At 37.9% G+C, this 23,872-nt stretch overlaps 1 protein-coding gene and 1 long non-coding RNA gene across 2 annotated transcripts in view; one reads left to right on the top strand and one right to left on the bottom strand.

Annotated features, from left to right (window-relative positions):
* Nucleotides 1–568: 568 nt before the first annotated feature.
* Nucleotides 569–23,872, bottom strand: part of Mcoln3 (mucolipin TRP cation channel 3) — a 36,443-nt gene continuing 13,139 nt past the window's right edge. Inside the window, exons 3-13 of the mRNA XM_015504747.2 lie at nucleotides 23,484–23,651; nucleotides 17,396–17,549; nucleotides 16,206–16,290; nucleotides 16,028–16,124; nucleotides 11,117–11,216; nucleotides 8,544–8,656; nucleotides 8,311–8,460; nucleotides 5,083–5,184; nucleotides 4,854–4,976; nucleotides 3,824–4,030; nucleotides 569–2,147 (exon numbers count right to left, since the gene is read on the bottom strand). Of these exons, the coding sequence (XP_015360233.1) occupies nucleotides 2,013–2,147; nucleotides 3,824–4,030; nucleotides 4,854–4,976; nucleotides 5,083–5,184; nucleotides 8,311–8,460; nucleotides 8,544–8,656; nucleotides 11,117–11,216; nucleotides 16,028–16,124; nucleotides 16,206–16,290; nucleotides 17,396–17,549; nucleotides 23,484–23,651 (1,434 nt within the window). The 3' untranslated portion in view covers nucleotides 569–2,012. The remainder of the gene's footprint in view (nucleotides 2,148–3,823; nucleotides 4,031–4,853; nucleotides 4,977–5,082; nucleotides 5,185–8,310; nucleotides 8,461–8,543; nucleotides 8,657–11,116; nucleotides 11,217–16,027; nucleotides 16,125–16,205; nucleotides 16,291–17,395; nucleotides 17,550–23,483; nucleotides 23,652–23,872) is intronic.
* LOC125620332 lies at nucleotides 5,798–8,876 on the top strand. Its single transcript, XR_007351932.1, has 3 exons — nucleotides 5,798–5,973; nucleotides 8,527–8,636; nucleotides 8,728–8,876. It is a non-coding gene; the product is annotated as an uncharacterized LOC125620332 (long non-coding RNA).

Here is a 23,872-nt window from a genome sequence, read left to right as displayed (position 1 = left end):
AATAATGTATCTAGTTTCTGGTCCTGCTCTAGGCAATGCGGCCATCACTTGCATCAGAATCACCTTGTGTGATTATTAAAAATGCAGATTCCTAGTATCCGATATCACTTGATAAGACTCTATTCTGGTGCTGCCTGGATATCTAGAGTTTTAACAAGATCCCCCAGGGATTCTTATGACTAGAAGCTTGAGAATCAGTATAGAGGGAAAGGAGGCTCACCTTCTTAAAGGAGTATCCAACAAAAGCCAACCCTGGTCTCCTGCGTTAAGGAGAGTGAAGGGCTTGGGAAAGCAATTACTTTCACTCTCCATTCCTTCCTATCATTGCTTTGATATTCTTCATGGTACATATGCACAAACAAGGAGAAATTAGAAATAGCCCATAACCGTTCTCCAACCTAGATCAGTCTATTGTCGGATTTTGGGGTCGTTCAAGAAAGTTAGCGCTGTTACTTTCATGAAATAGTTGAGCTATTGTCTCATGGGCAGCATTACTAAAAATTAGGCTTTGGAATTTATCAGGGATTCCTGCCACAATGAGAAAGCGCAAAGAATCAGAAGAGAGATCTGAAGGCACCAAGTCACTGACTTTAATTCCACGGAAGAAACACAGTGAATGCAGAGCAAAGCAACACTCCAGGCCCAGCCCTCGTTGAGTGGCTCCATACCGCCGCTGAAGTTATTATTAATGCAGAAGTTTCTCAAAGAGTAACAAAAAGGGCTTATCAAATAATAAACATGATTTTAAAATTCATTTTGCATCCTACTAAATTCTAAAAATGATTGTAATACGAATATTAGAATTAAGTCCCCCCAAATCCTCATCAGGAGGTTGAGTTTTTTCATTTTTTAAAAGCCACAAGAACTACAAAAAGAGCTTACACTTTTGTAGAACCTCACATTTCAACACCTGGAGTCATTATTGTAAATAGAAGATTTCAGTGTCTCAAAGTCACCTTCATTAAGCCTTTAAAATCAGCAATTTAAAAATCAGTTTCCTTAGAAAAGTTTGCGTTGAGAAAACCTTTATTATACATTATTGAACTCATTTCTATTTGAATAATAATACATAAAACAAATATTCATGTTGTGAAAACCCCTGCAAGTACCAATCGATGGTCTACAAGGAATAGAGAATATTTTTGTATATTTTTAAGGCACACATTTCTCACTTGTTTTTAAATTTTGAGCATAATTATTGTCCAACATATTTTCTGCATGACTGATAGAAAATTATTCCATAAAATCATAACTCCCGGCCCCAAATTGCCTTACCATGAGACTGAATGTGCCTAGGAAAGGCACAGTACATAAAAGTTTTCATAAGGCCACTTAAATACCAATAACATAATCTTTATTTAATATACAATTGGTATTTGGTTTCATTTTCATTTTATGTATACAAACTCTTTCAACTTTGTACTTTAACACTGACAGAAAAGAAAAAAAAAACTTGTAAATGAATATTAAAATACCCAATATTCTCCAGAACTAAAAGCAGAATTGATAACAACTGTCTTTCAGAAACAAATATATCACACTGTTAGCTGGTGATGGTTGTTTCATTCTTGTTCAGTCCTTAAGAGAAGATTTTTAAATACAGTGATCATTGGATATACAGCAACCATCCCCACTCCCTCAGGGATGGACACTGAGTTGTCCAAGGTCACTGTCAAACTAGGAATTGCTTTTCATTGAGGACACAATTCATACAGGCAGAGTAAAGAGGGGCACAGAGAACACATTCAAACATTATGACAAAATAAATAAGAAAGAACAATAATCCAATAGCTTCCCTCATCAAAATTACTCTTTAAAAGTAAACCCAGTATAAAACAGCAAGGACATTAAGTATTATTTTTAAAATACAAAAAGTTCTTGGTGAGCTATAGCTATAATTAGCTTTAAATAATAGTATTTGAACATACTGCACCTGATCTCAAAATATTCAAATAGTCTCTTAATTCAGCTACATATTATATTTTCCTCTAGAACACAGATAAACCTAATAGCTACTTTTTACAACAGCAGAACAAAGATACTGGAGATTCCTCTTCTAATCTGTATTTTCCAGAATTGGGTAAGTCCTTGCATTCTGATATAAAGGTATGAAGTTCAGTCTCTGGGAATCCATGCTGCTGGGAGTGCTATGCAGAAGAAGGGAAAAGCTCTCATTAGTAAAGCCCTTAAAAAAGCTTTATTCCAAATACAAAATGGACCATTTGATAAGGGTAGGGATTTTCCTAGAGGGGCAGTGTAGCTTAGGGAGATGCAGCCTCTGGAGTCACCCTTAGGTTTGGCTGATGTAAAGTAGACCTGGGACTCTGCAGCTGCCTTCCTCAGCTCTGCTCTTCCCAGTCCACTTCAGCCCACAATGAGCATGTGGAGTCTGGCTATGCTTCTGTCTCCCTTCTGGAGAGACTCCAGTCAGCCACATATAAAACGTGGGACCCTCTGTCACTGCTGCAGCCCCTTGGCTTCTATGTCTGTGTGAAGGAAGTTTCTTGGATGAAACCCAACTAATATAGATTGGTGGAGGTGTTTTGGGGGGCTGAGGGGTCGACACCCCTGGTCTTCCCCAGATGACCTCAGCACACAGCTTTTGACACTCCTGAGCTGGTACAGGTTTCTGGACAAAGGTCTGAATGCCTTATAAGGCACCTGTGAACCCTATTGGAGTTACTCCTTCAGGCAGACAGGTTTGTTTAAGGGCCACATAAGCATCAAAGTATAGGATATGAGATCTTTAGGATTCCCTCAACAGAAAGGATCCAAAACAACTCCACCATTTTGCAAGTGCTCTGAGCCCAGGGAGAGAGGGTAACATCTGAAATGTTACAATGTATAATGTAACATTATACATTATTAGCTTGTGTCATCAAACTGTTACTCTTAGCCTTCTGGGATGTCACCCTTGAATGACACAGTTCTCTGCACACAGAGTTGAAGATACTGAATTTTAAAAGCCCCATGGGGAGGTATTTGACAGTTACATCTGCAACCTTTCCCAGTCATTTTGGGGGACCAAAGCATACATCTGCCAAACAAGAATCGAAGAGAGCATTTCTTGACCTGAAAGTTGGTCAAGAATGTAGTCATGGCTCAGTCTTCACAAGCAAGGTGATCATAATTATCAACTCCAAATCAGCCTTCTTTTCATCCCTGGGCCAATCATATTTCCATATTTTCATTCTCAGAAAGAGAAGTCCCCAAGGGGAAGTGTCAATTCCAATAATAGACTTAACAGTATAAAGTTATTAGAAATTTAAATACATAAGGATATTTATTCTACTGTTCCATATTTTAAGGGACTCAATGGATTTTTTAAAATATCCAATATGAATGACAATAGCTTTTAAAATCAAGTTTCTGACTGGATAAAGCACAGAGTACTTGCCATAATCCCTTTGCTGCTCCAGAGGCTGAGTCCCTGGGGGTGTGCCCCAAAGAGCATTGCAAAGAGTAATGGATTCAGTTACAGCACACACCAAATGGAGGGCTCAGTTTTTCTTTATGAAAATAGATTTTTAAAGTTTCCCACACAATTCTGGCTTTCTGCAATTCCAGATATTTTATTCACCCAATACTGATCCTTTTAATTCTAATAAAATGTTAGAAAAGTTGCTTGTGAAAGCACAGTTACTTAAAGATAAGACTGTTAACATTCTGGAAATTCTCCTTTGTTTTCAGTTCTGTTTTTGCCTCTAAATTAAGACCTTCCCTACCCTGAAGAAGTTAACATCCGTCAACTTTCTTTGGTCCTAAGTGTTATTGTCACCATACAAAATCTAGAATGTTGGTACATGTCTCTTGGTAAACCTACCTTAATCGTTTCATATGTATCTGTGATCAGCGCAATAAAAAGGCTTAAAATCATGTATATAAAGAGGCTGATGAACGAGTAGAGGTAAATTCTACTAAACATCCAGACCAAGTAACTTTTTTCCTGCATTTTTGCAAATGTGGCAAACATATCATCTCCATTTATCAGGGAGAAAAGGCACTCAGAGACCCTGTTCAGAGAACGGAACTGGAAAAAGAAAAGAGAAAAATTCATTTTCTTCCACATTCCTTCCCATTAGAGACCTGTGTTCAGGATGTTACTTTAAAAATACTGGGACCAGATATTCCAAGTTACCCTTTGCAAACAAATAACCTGAGGTAGTCACAGCATGTGCTTTGTGATGCATATACCACACACAGACCTACTGCTTTTTTTTTTTTTTTTTTTTTTGGAATAAGCAGCCCTTTTTTGGTGCTCCTCTTAATTGGAGCAATCTGAATGGAAGGCAGAAGTACTAAATCTGTACCCCTGGGCCTTTCTAAGATAAGCCTTCCCCTTCCTCTTTACCTTCACAGAAAGAGACCCTGGCATTCTGCAGAGATGTCTAGATCCCAACCATACATGTGTGTATGTTTCATTTTAAAGCTCATTCCATTTAAGGAAAGATATAATTTTCAAGACTGCACCTCTGGTAACAAAGTTTTCAAATATTGCTACCAGTTTCTCTATATACAACTTAAAAAAAAATAAAGTCACATTTTAAGAAGGCTTAGCCATGTCCTCCTCTGATATATGCTGATGAATCGAATTGACTAAAATTTGCTGAAAGTAGAAAGAACTTAATAATTAACATATTCCAAACAGAATTTGGGACAGTTGAGTGAATCAATGATTTTCTCAAGTTGGTCATACTTTTCTAGTTTATAAATATGGCGACAGATATACTACCTTCCACATGTTAAGGCTGAATCACAAAATAAAAGAAGTTCCTTTAAAAAGGATAAACAAGCCCTTGGCCCCATTCTAAGAGCTTAGTAACAACAACAATAAAAATGTGGTTTATCAGTACCTTGTCATGGTAAGGGCCCAGCACAATCCATCCGCAGAAGCAATAGCCTAAATAAATCATAGCTGCACAGCAGCAAAACCTGATGACATTGGGCAACGCTGCCTGAAGGGTCAGAATAAGGAGCTGGGAAAGTGAGACAAGTCATTAGAATCCCCTTGTTATTGGTCCAAAGCAGAACAATAACTTTGAAACAAATGCCAACGGCATGGCGAATCATGCACTTCCTTACATTGTACTTCTGGAAGAAACCGAGGTACCGGATGACTCCAAGCCACACGAGCAAGGTAGAAGTCCCAAGAAATATGCTACAGACATCATAACTTGTTAGACTCTAAGATGGAGTGAAAAAAAAATTAGTCAAATAGCAAAGTCATCTGGGCAAGAAATATAGGGTAACTACCAACCAGGGACTATCCAGGGTGCTCAAGATAAAGCAGTAAAAAAACACAAAAAGATTCCCTGCCCTCCTGAGGCTGACATTCTAGATGGAGCAGGGGGAGGCTGGGTGTTCAGAGAGATAGCTGGTGGTAAAGGCTGAGAAGAAAAGTCAGGGAAGGGATGAGGAATGGGGACAGGTTCATAATTTGAAATAGAGTGACCAGGGATGATCAAATGAAAAGGTAGCACATGAGCAAATATCTGGAAGGAATGAGGAAGCAAGTCAAGCAAAAATCTTGGGGAGGAGATTTCCAGGCAGAGGAACCAACAAGTACAAAGTTCCTGAGGCAGGAGGGAGCCTGGTGAGAGAGGGAGCAACTGATAGAATATGGAGACACAAGGTAAGGATAGCATAGGTCCTCATAGTCAAATGTCTTGCTGTGGTTGACAGCAGATGGTTAGAGGAGGAATGGGGGGGCTATTGCAATAACAGCTAAGAACTGGTGATGGCTGAGACCAGGCTGGGAATAGTGGTGGGGGTGAGGTGATTTTTAAAACTAGACCAATATTGTTTCCTCTTGGCTTACATGTGTGAGAGAGGGAATCAGTGAAAGAGGAATTCTTGATGAATCTATGGTTTTTGGCTTGAGCAACTGAAGAGAGTTGACATTAACTGGAATTGGAAAGGCCATGGAAGAGGCAGGTCTGCACTGTGGAGGTGGGGATTCTACTTCTGTTTCAGGTGAGTTAAATTTGGGAGGACAAGTAAACATCCAAGCGGAGATGTGGCATACCCATTTGGATTCTCAGGTCTGGAATCTAGAGAATTCCAAGCTGGAGATATACATTTGGGGAACATTAGCTAATCGATACTAGATGATCTTACCAAGGCTGTGGCAGAAAAGAGAAGGTGCACAAGCACAACACCTTGAAGGTTGGCAAGGCGAAGGAGAACCAGCAAGGGAAAGTCTGAATACCAGACAGTGACTCAGGAGGAAAGCCAGGTAAGTGACAGCCTTGTGGAAAAGTGCCACCAAAGACAGAACGATCAACAGTGTTAAAAGTTGCTGACACGTCAAGATGGGGATAAATAATTGATTCATGGACTTAGCAACATGGGAGATCACTGGAAGAAAGACTCCACAGAGTGGCAGGGCAGCCTGATCAGAATAGATATAAGGAGAAAGGGAAAGAAAGAACCACAGCGATGAGATAACTACTTTTTTTGAGGACCTTTGCTATAAAAAGGGAATCTGAGAAATGGGGCAGAAGCTGGAATAGAGAAATAAAGCTGAGATTTTATCCCTCTGAAAGGAGAAACATGCTAGGGGATGACTATCTGGGAGGGAGAGGGAAATTGATGATTCCGAGAGAAGGGAGATTAGCTGGAGCTGTGTTCTTGAGTAAGTGAGTGGGGAGGGCACCTATTAGTCACAGTAAAGAGGAAAAAACAGAAGTATGGGCACTCATGCTTATAGGTAGGTAAGGGATGTGGGAGTTTGCCAAAGTTCTGTTTTGTTTTCCCCTCTTGGTCTTGTAAAATAAGAAGTAAGGTTATCAGCTGAGAGTGAGGATGGGGTCAGAGGTTTCAGAAGAGAAGGAATGATCATCTGTGAGACAGGAGGAATGAATAGTCTAGGAAAATGAAGAAAAATTATTGGACACCAATAAGGACTCATGGAGATGAGTGATCATTGAGTTTGGTAAAAATAAAAATATACTGCAAATCTACCACTCCTTCTTCTTTCTTTCTTTTTTATTTACTTCCAAAGCACATGCCCCAGGATCCCTTGCAGTACAGTTTGACTGGGTTGTCTCCAGTAAGATATGAAAAGAAATGAGGTCTACCACCCTTGAACCAGGGTTATAAAACAAGGGAAAGTTTCCACCATTACCTTGGTGTATGTATATTTAGGGATAGTTTCACTTCCCAGAGGCCACCCATTTGTGAGGTGACCCAGTGTGGATCATATAGTCAGGCTGAGCCTTAGGGATGGCAAAACAAACAAACAAACAAACAAACAAAAACAGGAGGAACTTGGGTCCCTGAAAGACAGCAGGGAGCTGAGCTACTTGCCATCCTAGAATACCCACCCTGACTATTACTAAGAGAGAAATAAGCTCCTCTTTGATCTGAGCCATTGCGTTTGTGGTCTCTGCCCAGGCTCATCACTGGCTCCTTTTGTGACTCAAGAGTCATAATTAGTTGCACCAAGGCTAGAAAAATGTAAGATTGAGCAAGACTATTTTGAACAATATTAGTTTTTTAATTTGGTTTTTATTTTGGGGGAAGGATTTCTTTCAGAGCTAGGTGAATCATAACTTTAAAAGGATAATCTTGGAGCACATCAATGGGAAAAGCAAGTAAATGAGAGTATTTTCTGAATGATAGGAAACAAATGCAAGCACTATACCATAGTACCTTGACCTTACTTTCCCCTCTAACCCATTCTTTTTTATGTTAAGGATTTTAATATGTCTTTTAAGATTTTTTTAAACTCTCACCATTATTATCTTGGTGTGTGTATGAATTTTGTTGTGTATAAGAATTTACAGACCCCACCTGAAGAGTTCAGATTCAGAAGGTCCAACAGGGCATTTTTACTGGGCATCCATGATTTTGACACAGTGGCTTATGGATTATACTCCAAAAACATCTGCCTAAGAGACTTCCTGACTAGAGTAAAGAAAATTACTGTTATCAATTTCAACTTTACTCAACATAAAGCTTGGAAGAAATTATTGCCTAGCCTGGTGGTACCCATCTGTAATCCCAGCAGCTAGGGAAGCTGAGGTGGGAGAATCAAAATTCAAAGCCACCCTGAGCAACTTATCAAGGCCCTAAGCAACTCAGCAAGACCCTATCTCTAAATAAAGTATTTTTAAAAGGCTGGGGATGTGGCTCAGTGGCTAAACACCCCTGGGTTCAATCCCTGGTACAAAAAATACAGAGAGAGAGGGTGGGGGAGGGAGAGAGAGAGAGAGAATGAATTCTCACATTCTGCAAAAATATATTATCATTAATCCAAATCAGATACTAATGATGGAAATGTTACAAATCATTAGTAAAAATATTTACCTTAGCTTGGATTTCCATTTTCAGAATTGATCCAATGATTGTCAGCATGTCACTAATGATAATCATAATGTACCATCCATTGACAAATTCCATTTGATCAGAAACAGAAACTTCCTTCTTATAATGGAAGAGGAAAAAATTGACAAATTCCTTTAGAGGAAAGAAGAGAGGTACAGTGAATTTCCCTCTCTATCAAAATGCCATCTGCATTCCCAGAAAACATCAGCTCCTACCTGTTGAAGCTGAAGTCCTCTAACCACAGACCTGAAGCAGAGGAGTAACGAAGACAAGCAAGTCAGAATGACAGCAGCATCAAAGATCATCATGTAATGAGTGTTTTTCTGAACTAGAAGCAAACAGCATACGTAGTTTGTATGAGGTAAGACATTAATATGATGGCATCTACTTCTTTTTCAGAATAATTCAGAAAATTTCAACTTTCTTTCCAGAAAGACAACAAAGAAAAGAAGACCTGACATTCTTCCAACCAGCATTTAACTAAGATTGAAAGCCCTTCTTTAGAAAATCACCATGGCCATCAATCAAATAAAATTATCAGCTTGTGATCTTTTGTTCTAAATAGAATTATCCTTCCCGCACTGCCTATTAACAGCTATTTTTCTGGGTATAAATATTCCTTAAGTACCCACTATTCATTTGCCATTTTCTAGAGGTTGGGACACAGTAACAGACAAGACTCCTGATTTTCCAGAGTTTCTATTCTACTGCAGTGAGACAAGTTAAGAAGTAAATAAGTATATGAACAAAATACTTTCAGATGGAAGTCAGGGATATAGACCAAATAAATCACAATAGCTGATATGTAATGAGCACATTTCTTGACATAGCACCAAGTCCTTTATATGTTTATTTTGTTTGTTTGTTTTGTTCTATTTTGTTTTTGTGGTGCTGGGGATTGAACCCAGGGCCTTGTGCAAGTTACATAATTTGCCCAAGGTGATATAAGTAGCAAAGTCAGGGTTTAAACCTCTGTCGGCTGTTTCCAGCACCTGTCACTCTATATTGTTAGTTCTTATCATCCCTAGGGGACTTGTTAGAAATGCACCTCAGAAACTCTATGGGTCTTACATCCTCTAGGTGATGCTAATATTTGAGAACCACTGTAGTGTGTGGAGCGGTTGGGGTGGGAAAGTGGGGAGGAGTTCTGTGTATATTGCATAGTAAGAAGTCTCACCTAGGGGGCAGTAAGTTTTAGCTGATACCTGAGTGATAAGAAAGGGTCACCCACTCAGAGCTTTTGGAGAATCAAAAGTACAGAGTTGCTAGACATGGTGACATATGCCTGTAATCCCAGTGACTCAGGAGATTGAGTCAGGAGGACCAAAAGGCCAGCCTGTGCATCTCAGCAAGACTCTTTCTTGAAAAAATAAAAAGGGCTTGGAAGGTAACTCAGTGGTAGAGTGCTTGCCTACCATGTGTGAGGCCTTGGATTCAGTCCTTAGTATCATAAAAGAAAAAGTTTAGAATCTGGCTACATGGGTAGAGTCAATGAAGAAAGATGGACAAAGGCCTCAGCTCTGCTACAGAACTTATTTCTAGCCAGTTAGACTGCTCTATACAGATATAAAGGTAAAGTACTTAAGACTAGTTCTGTCCTGAAGCATCCTATTTGCCAAGGGGCACCTAAGGGCTACACAATGGCTACATCTACATTAGAAAAACTTCAAAACCAAGAAACAAACATTGAGAGGAAGCCTGTGTGCCAGGAATAGTATTTCATATCCTCTAATTTTCCCTAAAGTTTGTGGGAAAAAGCATTATGGTGTTACAGATGACAAAACAGGTTTGTCTTTGAAATAAACAAGTTTGTGATTGAAATAAACTTTGTGATTCAAGAGCCTCATATATTCAAAGTTGCCTGTCAGTGCAAAAAAAAAAAAAAAAAACTACAATGCAGAAATTTCTTTTCATTTACTCATATTATATCATTATTACTTTTGAACTTGGTAAATCAATTAGTAGGAACCCCTAAAACAGTAATTATCCAAATACTGTCTGAGCAAGGATTACTACCCATTCCTGGGTGCAGATACCGGCCATGATCCCTTTTCTCAATGGAATCCAAGAACCCCTGACCTAATTATTAAGCACTCCATTGTTATTGATGAGGGATAGATAAAATGTATAGATCTAATTTGGATCTAAAATCTAATGGATAGATAATCTATCCATAAAATAGACAGATAAATTCTTTCTAGGCAGTTTTCTCAAGTCCTTAGTCTCCAGCTGCAAAATTCTTGACAGTATTCAGTATAGACCTGGATTCTAAGAGTAGACCCTTTTCTCCTTTAGTCTACTTTTTAACCTGGATGGAAGACAATTATAATATGTGGGATGCTTCAGGGTAAAATCATACCTGACTTCTCCCTGCCTGCATGACCATAGACAGTATGCATAACTTCTGAGCCTTGGTTTCTTCCTCTGTAAACAAGGATTCAGCCTCTCACAAAGATATTTTAAAATATTAAAAGGAGAAAAATGAAGATAGAAATATGCAATATGCATTCAATAAATATCGATTTGGTACATGTAGATTATAGCGGGGTCTATGAGTATGTTCTTGGTAAGGAGTAGGCAAGCAAGGACACGTGGAGAATGGAAGGAGTCATTTCAATACTAATAACTTACATATTACCCGAAATATCAGGTATCTACTGATACTGCAGAGAACTTGGGACTTGGGAATCTTTTAATTGGTGCTCCACACATATTTTGGGCAGTAATTTAATAAACATTTTACATTTTTTAGTAAGCATTCTAAAAATGAGTAGAACTTATCACTTACTTGATCCAGATACATGCCAGTCTTTACATTCCCGGATGGAAATGTCATTATCTAAACTTATCTTAATTCTTCCACTATGAGCTTTGTTGTCAAATGTTATCTGTGAAGAAATTAAAAAGGTCAAAGACATGTGTACAGTTTTTGAAGCTAAAATACCACGATGTATTGATTGAGAAGCAATTCTTTTGGTACAGGAGACCCAGATTCCTATCTCCAACCTATTGATACCTCTATTCAACCTTGGGAAGTTTTCTGTATTTCTCTGTGAATTGAGAAGATTGTAGGAGTCTTCTGTAGAGAACTTTTAGTCTCCAAAACCCTGTGTTTCTAGGACAGCACTCCACCCCTGCACACCTTCTATAACAAGAGTACCTACTCCATCTACGGGTTCTAAGCCCCTCCAGAAACCCTCTTGATGTGGTAAGAGCTGGTGCTGCTATGTTTTACCTTAACTTCCAGCAGGGCCTCAGCTGGGGGTAGATTTTCAGTGCTCCTGCAAGTTTTACTAACACAGGCACTCATTCTGTCTTGACACATTTCAGGTGGAGCTTTCAAAATGTTCATTCGGGGCCTAGATTATGTGGTCACTCTAGCTTCACATATATTATAAAGGGCTTGGTGACAGGAAGTCGCCAGCCATGTCTTGCTTCTGGGATAACCAGTAAAACACAGGGCAACAAGCAGAGTGAAGCTATGCTGAAATGCCCCCCACAGGCCTCCTGCTGTCTTCCCCTTCTAGCTGCCTCCCTCTTCCGTGCAGGGAAAGGGAAGACAAGGCAAGAAAATCAATCCTTGCCCCACAGCACCCCACTGCCCCTCACCTCCCCTCTCTTCTTCTCTCCCTCTCAAATCCAGAAGCAGTTTTGTTGAAAGTCTGTAATTTGAATAATTTTATTGAAGCTTCTTCATGTGAGGCAGTCAGATTCACTTCAGATATGAGATTTCAAATGGGTTTAGAATCTTGTCACTCTGTTTGTCATGATGAATTACAAGCTTCTTTCCTCCACAAGTAACAGAGAGCACTGTCATTGACTGTTCTTCACAGTGGCTAGAAGGCCCAGAACAGCCTCATGCAATAAAAATGCTCAGTATTATGTGGCAGAGTCAGAAATCCTTGCCAAGGAGAAAATGTTTTGTTTGAAGAGCATTAGAATCTTATGAATAATAGGTGCTCATTAAATATCTGGAATGAGTAAACCATGATTTAATGTCAATCGCATCTCAAATAAGGTTCAGAAGAAGCTGAATGCCTCATACAAAAAAGAAAAATATATTGGATAGAATTAGAAAAAATTAAAAAGCACAGGGGAAAAAATGGTAAATTTGAAAACACAGCAATAAACACCATCCAAAATGAAAAACACAGAGAATAAATACTGAAACATGAAACAAATAAGCAGAACATTAGCAAAGCTATGGGACAACTTTGAGTGACCAAATATAGATGTAATTGAATTCTCTAAAAGGTGAGGAGAAAATGACAGAAAAATATGGGAAGAAATCATGACGAATAAATATCAAATGCAATAAAAACTACAAATCACCAACCAAAGATGCTCAATGAACCTCAAACATAGGAAACATGAATAAAATAACCTCAAGGCATTTCACAGCCAAATTGCTTAAATTAAAAAATAAAGAGACAATGTTAAAAAGAGTCAGGGGGAAAACACATCCTGGTCAGAGAAACAAAGATAAGGATGACAGCATATTTCTCATCAGAAACAGTATAAGATAGAAGAGTTACATCTTTAAAGTACCATGGAGGGGAAGGACAAGATATCTATATCCAAACTGTATTTTAAAATAAAGTCAAATTACTTATTCAGATGTAAAGCTGAAAGAATTCATCATTGGCTGACCTGGACTGTAAGAAATGTTAAGGGAGGTTGGGGTTGTGGCTCAGTGGTAGAGTGCTTGCCTAGCCCGAGTGAGGCATTGGGTTCAATCCTTAGCACCACATTTAAAAAAAAAAACTAAATAAACAAAATAAAGGTATTGTGTCCATCTACAACTAAAGATATTTTTTAAAAGAGAAAGAAATGTTAAAGAAAGCCCTTTGTCAGAAGGAAAATGATACCAGATGCAAAACTGTTCTACAAACAAGAATGGAGTACACTGGAAATGGTAGGTACATAAGAAAATATACAGATACTTTTCTTATCATTTTAATCATTTTTAAAATAATTGGCTATTTAAAGAAAAATAATAATAAGGTATAACCAAAGAGTAACAGGTGAGTGATCTGATAAACTCACATGAGAGCATCGTGTGCTTTCTACAGAGCTTTATAACTCCATAACACATACTGAAATAAATTGTTGTATGAGTTTGTCAAGATGAACCCAACTACCATGTACAACCCTTAAGCTCTAATTTTAAAAAAGGAAAGAAAGAAATTGTGTGACAACAATAACATAAAAACTAAGATGGGAGATGTGCAATCATGATTATAAGGTTCTAAAACTACTATTCATGCAGTAAAGTAGCATCACTGGAAGGTAGATTTTAGAGATGTATACTATAAGCCCCAGAATAAAACATCAAAGAGGTATAACTAAAATGAGAAATGAAATAATAAAAAATACTTAATCAAAAAGGGCAGAGGGCTGGGGATGTAGCTCACTGGTAGAGTGCCTGCCTAGTATGTGTGAGGCACTGGGTTCGATCCTCAGCATCATATAAAAACAAACAAATAAAATAAAGGCATTCTGTCCATCTACAACTACAGAAAAAAAATTTTTAAAGAGGGCAGAAAAAAAGGGAAAACATTAATAACCACAAAAAAATAAATGTCCTAAGCATGCTAATGAAAAGAGATTGTAAGACTGGATAAAAAAGGATGACCCAATTTTATGCCTAACCAGAAACCCACTTTAAATAAAAAGACACAAATAGACTAATATTAAAAAGATAAAAAAGATGTAGCATGTTAACACTAATCAAAAGAAAGCTGAAGAGTAAAGAATGTTATCAGGGTTAAAAACTACTGTTTCATAATGATGAAAGAACTAATTCTTCAAGAGAATATAAGAATCCTAGATATTTATGCCTCTAATAAAGATCTTCAAAGTACATGATGCACAAATCATTAAAGTACTATGCATGATTGAAAATGCGCTGTTTTTTTTCTGTTATAAATCTAACTGGGGGCACCCACACAAAGGTTTAAAAATAGCTGTTGAAGGTCAAGAGCGGTAGCTCCGTGGTAGAGTCCTTCACCTCACATGGACAAAGCCCTCTGTTGAAACTCCAGCACCACAAAAAAACAAAGGCAACAACAAACACGGAAAACCAAGAAGAGTAGTTGTTTTCTAGTACATAACAAATACTTAAGTCAGTCCTGTATATATATTATCTCACATCTTGGTGATAATCTTGTCAGTCAGGCAGACATTGATTTTTGTTTTATAGATGAGAAAACTGAGGTGCAAACCACATAAGTAATTTGCCTAACATTAGATAGCTACTAACTGGTGAGCTGAAATTAGACTTATCTGACTCCAGATCCCCTACATTTTGTATCAGATATATGCTGTGTAGTGCATGTTTCCTTCCAAGGATACAGGTGCATTAATGGCTTTTATGATTAAATCACTTCATAGGACACAAGCTCTACTGCAGTTCTGTGAGATACAATGCTAAATTCACCATAAAGAGGCACAGCTTAGGATGATCCACCAATAATGTTGAAAATAAAATAAATCTGCCTGTGGCTCAAAATCAAGTTTGCTGACACCACTGAACTGGGCCACTGACAAGGGTCCAGATCTCATAAATGTTTCATTTACCTGTCCCACAAATATTTTTGTCACCTTTATTTTTGCTGAGGGATCACAACATTAACAAAATGGTTCCTGACTTCAAGGGGCTTTCTACCAGCAGGTAGGGGGGTGAGCAAAAGAGGAAGCCCACAAAACACCTAGGAGTTCAGTGTGTAGAATGTATTTCTAACCAAGGAATCACAAAGAAGTCCATGAAGAAGGTAGAAAAATTAGAAAACACCTGAAAATTGTCATTTCTCAAACCCAAGAGAGAAAGAATAAAGAGAGGAGATTGTGGATGATAGCTGAAGTTTAAGAAATCAAGTAACACTGATAATTCATAACTTGCTGATAATATTAGGATCAAAATATGTAGCCTAATTCTAACTAGTCTTATGGTTTTAGTGCTTTTTCTTGTTAAATGTTCTGTATAACTATTACATTACATTATATGCTAGATTTTTTTCTAACCTCAATCTCTGAAAACTTGATTTTTTTTTTTTTTACAATTAGCTGACTATCAGAAGCATAGCTTTTGATTAAAACGACCAGAGAAGTAACAGAAATCTGGATCATATGAAGCCAAGTTGTTTCAAACGCTCTTCTGCTATGACCAGACAGTAGCAGGTGAGTGATCTGATCTTGTGAGCTGTTAAATTCACATGAGAGCATCTCTTGCTTGCTAGAGAGCTTTACAGCTCCACCTGCAACTGGAATGCAGACAACATAGAAGTGATGGGGTGGACGGAAGGAGGAGAGACATTCAGAGCATTCAGAGGCAATGTGAGAAAGCCACTGTGAGCAATAACCCAAAGGCTAAACCATCCACGATGAGGAAACTCAGTAGGGAACCCTGGACTCACAACCACACACCTCTGCTCCTTTCATGTATGAACATCAACTCTGCGCCGGACACTATTCTTGGTACTGGAGATAAGACAAGCCCCTGCTGTTACAGAATTTCTCAAGTAGATAATTTATAGCAAAATAGAGCTAGCTGTATCCATACCCCACTTACAAACATTCATGTGGAAATATTTTGTCATTTTGATCTTGCCTCAATACAAGTATGTGAAGCATATAACTAGATAAAATGATTTTTTTTTTCCTCCAGATTGGAACCGAATTCAGTGCACCTCACACTTACAGTCAGAGTAAAATCATAGCAGTCAGGGAGCTCCTGATGACGAACTGTCTGCAGGTTAATGGCTTTCAGTTTAAACTGAAGCTCCACTGTCACCAGTCTAGAAAAGAGAGGAGGCATTGGCTCAGCGGCAGCACACACACAAACAAACACAAGTTACGTTCCTGTCTGTTTCCCTTACCTGTGGAAGTCCAGCGTGAAGTTGAGTTTATTTTCTTCTGATGTTCCAATATGAAAAGCCTCACCCGGTTCTACAAAGAAACATTCTGCCACAGAAAGAAACAAAAACATGATGTAGTGTCTAAAACAGAAAAATAAAACTGCATTTTGAAAGGATAGCACATTTAAGATCAGTTATTCAGAGCCTCATGTTTTTCTGAAATAAGATTTTGGAAGCTAGACATCAATACCACTTGGTTACAGGGCCTCCTGTGTTTTTAAGACACGAGAGACCACAGCACTTCTGGGTTGGTTGGGAGATGGAGACTCTAGCTCCTCCTTAGAATGCCCTCTTGCTTCCTTTTTAAGCCTAACTCTGAGTGCCTCTCACTTCCTTTTAGTATCCTAAACACAGGATTTGAAGCATTTGCAGTGCTTAAGATTTTCTAAATGGTTTAAAGGCCCTGTTTTTAAAAATATTATGTGTTTACAATTTTTTCTCTATAAGCAATTTTTTAATAAAGAAAAGCATTTTAGCCAGGTTTGGTGGTGTGGCACACACCTATAATCCCAGCAGCTCGGGGAGGCTGAGGCAGGAGGTTTGTGAGTTCAAGGCCAACTTTAGCAACAGGGTTAGAAACTCAGTGAGACCCTTTATCTAAATAGAATACAAAATAGGGCTGGGGATGTGGCACAGTGGTTGAGTGCTCCTGAGTTCAATTCCCAGTACCAAAAAAAGAAAAGCAGCATTTTAGAAAAATTTCACTAGTTGCTACCACTGTCCTTTACTATCCCTCTTAATACAATACATAAAGAGTTTGTGAGCCCATGATGTGTCGTAGACATACTATTCATCTCTTTAATTGACTTTTGGGCATGAGAGGTGGTGTAGTATAGTGTCCAAGCACAGACAGCCTGGGCCAACTTTCAGTGTGCCTCTTACTAGCTCCATCCTGAGCAGAGCTCTTAACTCTCTGAGCCATACTTCAACCTTCTATGGGGAATGATAATAAACCTTGCTTTATCTGGGTTTCTGTGAGGATTCATGAGTTGTAGTAAAGGCTTAGAACAGAAGCTGACACAATGACTTCCGTATAATTCTTACTATGCCCTAATAGTGACCATATCCATGTTTTCAGAGATGAAATAAATGATTTTAGGTACAAAGCAAAGAGTTAAAAACTAAACTTCCAGCTTATAGATGAACATCACCTGTTTCAATTTCGGGATCAATGTCAAAAGTGTCATTTCCAGGACAGATGCTTCCTTGCTTGTAGAAATGCTGACAGATTGCCATAGCAGACTGCTTGGTCCCCTTGTTCTCATAAGCGTGATTCCCAACTGAAATGTTGCGCAGCTCCAAGAACTGCGACCAAAAAGAAATAGAAAGTGGCATGCCAGCCAGGGCAGAGGTAAGCCATGATGTCCCTCCCTCCCCAGCTCTGGCAGGTTCCCACCTCCCCTCAGGGCAGAGATACTAATATGCAGAGTAAGTGACTTGCTGCTGAGCACCTGGAAGGCTAAGGGCAAAGAGCACCCTTGAACTTGAATTCTGGTTTCAAGACTTATCTCTGTCTGTCACACGTTTTCTGAGCTCTGGTTCCTTATCCGCAAAACTAAAGCCTGAAACCACACCATCTTTGAGGTTCTTTCCTTCCTTAAAGAACTATGTCCAGAGACTGATTGTTACAGTCAGTGTGAGTAAAAATGTTGTTTATCTTTGAAATATTTCCTACAAGATCAGAGTTCTACTTACAACTATAATAGAAATGGGATACACTTGTTCCAGGCTCACCATTTAAACTTTTTCTTTTAAAAAAAGGAACTTAATCTTTATAATACAGTTTAATCACTTTCTTGGAAATGTTTCCCTTGTTTCAGTGAGTCCTCTAAATAAAACAAAAGAATACTTTTACAAATGAGAATCCTATGGTACCTTGAAATAATTGCCAATGTACACCTGATGGATTTCTGTAGACGGTTCCAGAGCTTACCCTGAGCAATACGTTTAGCACAATTGGTGATATAAAGATAGGTATGTGATACCTGTCTCTCCTGGAATTAACAATTTTGTATGATGGACACAGAACAATAATTCTACAAAAGATGCATGGGAAACATGCCTTGATAAATGAAGGAAATAATTTATAATATGGGCCTATGCGGTACATTCCAAGCTGGGCCTTGCCAAGGTCACCAATGAGCAACATGTTACCAAATCTATGGTAGTTCTTCATCCTCATCTAACTTCACTCCTCCATTGTGTTTGATGTGAGATGAGTGTGTGGTTGGACGGCAGTACCCTGGGGAACTTCTGAAGACACTGCAAAGGGCACTTAAGTGGCTGTGACCTCTGTGGGGCTTTAATCAGGCTGGATATCTGTCCCTCTGGCCTCTGCAGCCTTGAGAGGAAATTATTACTCAGATGCAAGATCCCAAATCATCCTTTGGATGATAATATACAAACATAATTAAAAGCTGAGTAGTGATGTGGCACCAAAAGCAAAGAAAATTAAAACTGATTGCTCCTGATTATAGAATGCTTGTTTGTGGCCCTTCTATGATCTCCAGATCCAACCACCTATAATGAGTCTTATGAGCTCATTCGCAAACATCTGAGCTCCTGTTCTATAACTCTCCTTTTGTGGAATAAAACCACAAAAGAATAAAAACACAATTCTGTGTTGCTGCACACTGCTTATGGAGCTATAGATATATTTATAAAGATAGTCTATATGTTTCTATCTTTAAATCTATATCATGGGAAATATTATGCAATCAGTTCTGTGATTCTAGGTGAATTCTTTAGAAAATAACCAAGAAATGGTAGAACAGGTGAGTGGGGAAAAAAAAGGAGGCGAACCAGACACAGGAATTTATACAGTATGAGTTAAAAGAATAAAAGATTCCAAGAAGAACTTAAGGCCTTTACACATAAGCAACTGGCCAAAAAGAGGCAGCAGTCTGGGGAGCAGGTGGAAGAGAACTCAAAGCTGCTGTGGACTGGCAGCTCTGAGGAGCAGCACAAAGCACAGTGAGCAGCAGATTGGGAGTCACCTTATCCTCGCGCTGGCCAAAAGCTGGTAGTGTGTGTGGGGGGAATTTCTTCAGGAAAAAGACAAATCTTTGAGAATTGTCCAAATTTAAGGGGCAGATGAAAGAAAAGGAGTCAATGAAGATGACTCAAAAATGACTGAGGAAGTAAGAGGAAAGTCAGGACCTAGCAGTAAAACAAAGTAACTAGGTCTTTGACACTCAAATGTAGATGCACAGGTAAAACATGAAAAGCATAGTAAAATGTGAAACTGTTAAAATTGCAATATTTGATCAGAATGAGCCCTGATGGTTATCCAGCTAGATGCCATCTGGGGTCTAAGCTCTTTAGCATGAACCATTTCCAACTCCACAGATACATGTGGAATAACTCATCTCTTAACCATAAAAATTCTATTTGTTCACAAAAATAGATAGTATTCATCCTCAGCTAAAAATGAGTGCTTGGAAGATAGTTGGGACTCACCTGACCAAAGAAAATCACCATGGTTAGTATTATTTATTTACATACTAGTGCAGTGGTTTGAATGTATTATGATCCTCCCAAATTCTTATGTTAGAAATTAAACCACAATATGATAATACTAAGAGGTGAGACTTTTAGGAAGTGATTAGGAAGGAGAAGCCCCTATGAATGGGATTGAGAACATTATAAAAGGACTAAAAGTAAGATAGGTCCTTTAGCCCTTCCACCATGTGAGAACACAGCCTGCAGATGACTTGGTCTTAGATTTTCTAGCCTAAGAACTGTAAGAAATGGATTTCTGTTGTCTATAAGTTACCCAGTCTCAGGTATTTTATTGTAGTATCAAGAATAGACCAACTAGGATGCAACTAGGATAAAGAATCTATAAGGATTTTTACATTTAAAGAACATGGAGATCTGATAAGCAGAATGACCCGAATGCCAAATATTGTATTTTAAAGATTGATTTTAGGCCTGTCAATAATAGTAAAGATGTTTTGTAAAGAATTTTAATGGACTGTTTATCTCTTGCCTCTAATTAACACACTTCCCCCCACCAAAAAAAAAAAAAAACTTACTAATTTGGTGCTGAGTACCTTAGAGAAATTTAATACACTTAAAATGAAAAATCTCAAAATCAAGTCTCTTCAAAATACAGCGCCATTTCTTATTCAAAACACTAGAAAAACTAGAAATAGTAGAAACATATGTCAATTTTGTAAAAGCTATATATGCTAAACCCAAGGCCAATATCATTCTAAATGGAGAAAAATGGAAGCATTCTCTCTGAAAACTGGAACAAGACAGGGATGCCCTCTTTCACCACTTCTATTCAAACATAGTCCTTGAAACTCTAGCCAGAGCAATTAGACAGATGAAAGAAATTCAAAGGGTACAAATAGGAAAAGAAGAATCAAACTATCACTCTTTGCTGATTCTATACTTAAGAGGGCTAAAAAAAAAAACCCACCAGAAAACTTCTAGAATTATAAATAAATTCAGCAAAGTAGCAGGATATATAAAATCAACACCCATAAATCAAATGCAATTTCTCCTCTGAAAGAGAAATTAGGAAAACTACCTCATTCACAATAGCCTCAAAATAAAATAAAATAAAATTCTTGGGAATCAACTTAACAAAAGAGGTGAAAGACCTCTACAATGAAAACTGCAGAACACTAAAGAAAGAAATTGAAGAAGACCTTAGAAAATGGAAAGATTTCCCATGCTCTTCGATAGGCAGAATTAATATTGTCAAAATGGCCATACTACCCAAAGTGCTATACAGATTCAATGTGATTCCAATTATAATTCCAATGTCATTCTTTATAGAAGTAGAAAAAGCAATCATGAAATTCATTTGGAAAACTAAGAGACCAGAATAGCCAAAGTGATCCTTAGCAAGAAGAATGAAGCAGGAAGCATCACATACCAGACCTTAAACTATACTCCAAAGTGATAGTAACAAAAATGGCATGGTATTGGCACCAAAACAGACATGTAGACCAATGGTACAGAATAGAAGACACAGAGACAAACCCACATAAATACAGTTATCTCACACTAGACAAAGGAGCTGAAAACATACATTGGCAAAAAGATAACCTCTTCAACAAATGGTGCTGGGAGAACTGGAAATCCATCTGCAGCAAAATGAAATTAAACCCTTACCTCTCACCACGCACAAAACTCAACTCAAAGTGGATCAAGGACCTAGGAATTAGACCAGAGACCCTGTGCCTAATAGAGGGAAAAAGTAGGCCCAACTCTTCATCACATCAGATTAGGCCCCGACTTCCTTAACAAGACTCCCAAAGCACAAGAAATAAAATCAAGAATTAATAAATGGGATAGATTCAAACTAAGAAGCTTCTTCTCAGCAAAAGAAACAATCAATGAGGTGAATAGAGAGCCTACATCTTGGGAACAAATTTTTGCCACACTCATGTCAGATAGAGCACTAATCTTCAGGATATATGAAGAACTCAAAAAGCTTAACACCAAAAAAAAAAAAAAAAAAAACCCAATCAATAAATAGGCTAAGGAGCTGGACAGATACTTATCAGAAGAAGATATATAATCAATCAACAAATGTATATGAAAACATGTTCAACATCTCTAGCAATTAGAGAAATGCAAATCAAAACTACTCTAAGATTTCATCTCACTCCAGTCAGAATGGCAGTTATCAATAATACAAACAAAAATAAGTGTTGGCAAGGATGTGGGGAGAAAAGGCACACTCATACACTGCTGGTGGGATTGCAAATTGGTGCAGCCAATCTGGAAAGCAGTATGGAGATTCCTTAGAAAACTTGGAATGGAACCTCCATTTGACCCAGCTATCGCACTCCTTGGTCTATACCCAAAGGACTTAAAACCAGCATACTTATAGCAGCACAATTCACAATTGCTAAACTGTAGAAGCAACCTACATGTCCTTCAATAGATGAATGGATAAAGAATATGTGGCATGTATACATAATGGAATATTACTCAACATTATAAGAGAATAAAATTATAGCATTTGCAGGTAAATGGATGGAGTTAGAGAATGTCATGCTAAGTGGAGTTAGCCAATCCCCCAAAAAACCAAAGGTTGAATGGTCCCTCTGATAAGTGGATGCTGATTCCAAATGGACAGAGGCATGAGAAAAATGGAGGAACTTTGAATTGAGCAGAGGGGAAGGAGAGGAGGGGGGTAGGTATTGGGGCAGGGAAGATGGTGGAATGTGATGGATATTATTACCCTAGGTACATGTATGACTGCACATATGGTGCAACACTACATCGTATAAAATCAGAGAAATAAAAAGTTGTGCTGCAATTGTGTACAATGAATAAATATGTGTTCTGCTATAATATATACCTAATTAAAATAAATAAATAAAAAGAAAAATGGAAAAAAACTAATCGCTTGAGCATTATGCTATTTCTTCCCTACAAATTGTAGGACGTAATTTTGTTTAACAATTTATGCAACTTATTTCTATCACTAATTTTTCTACTCCCAATGCTAACCAAAATCTTAATGCCATAAAGACGTATTTTATTCTAACAATTTTTCATCACAGTGCATAGATTGTCTCTAGAAAATGAAGAGTCACAATCACACTAAAATTATGTTTTGAAGAAGAGTTGTAATAATTATGAAACATTGCTATAAACTAACCCAGGTTGGAAATACCAACTTCAAGAACACTTTCAGCTACAAAATAAGATACTTGGGATCTCGCTAAAGTACTATTTCTAGAAAAAAAAAACTGATTAGAGACTCACCAGTATCAAAAACAATTTTATTTTTTGTTTGACAGGTAGTCGATAGCACAATAAAATCATTGTAATATATGACATTAAAGCCTTACTTTATTTTAAATGAACTTTCAGATCTTGATTGCTATATAAACTCTGCAAAGTTAATAATCTCACTATTTGTTGAGGCCCTCTGCAAACAGGAGCTCTGAAGACTTAATGAAAACTTTAATCAGGGTCATGGTTAATCATTTAAAAATCTTTGAAGTTCCCATGCCAAGCCCTATCTCTGAAGCTTTTAATTAAGTCGTTAAAGTATCTATTTCTATTAATGCTAAACAAAAGCTTTTCTCAAATTCTAGTTTCATAAATGTTTATTGGCAATGTTTTTTAAAAGACAATTTTAAAATGACCTTATACATAAGACATTTCCACATGAAACTATTCCCATTCTGTCCTTAAGGGTCAGTTTCTATGATGTATACTGCTACCATTTTCCCAGTCTGTTCCTTTCCCTCATTGACTTACCCGGTTCATTGCAAAGACGATCTGATCATACACATCATTTTGTGTGTACACTGCATACGTGTCATCCATTCGGTCCATATAGCCTTTTAGGAAGAGGTGTTTGAATGCTATAGTGTTCTCTTCTTTAAAAGCTACCACCATCTGGTTACTTAGTCCAAAAAGGACCAGCTTAAAAGAAAAAAGAAACAGTAAGCAGGGGAAAAATCTGAATAGAAAAAGTGGAGGCAGATAGTACAGCGGCTTGAACAGCAAACGAGAGTTTCCATGAATTCCATAGGATACCAAGGAGGTTTGCAGCTGCTGGATACTGCATGGTAAGAGAGTCCAAGTCCCATGGCCAAACTATATACCTAGGCCTCATTTCCAAAATGGTAACAATAAGACTAAAA

Source organism: Marmota marmota, unplaced genomic scaffold, assembly GCF_001458135.2.
Source record: "Marmota marmota marmota unplaced genomic scaffold, marMar, whole genome shotgun sequence".
Taxonomy (NCBI): domain Eukaryota; kingdom Metazoa; phylum Chordata; class Mammalia; order Rodentia; family Sciuridae; genus Marmota; species Marmota marmota.
The sequence above is the reverse complement of the archived record's forward strand: the minus strand, read 5'-3'. Positions and strand labels throughout refer to the sequence as shown.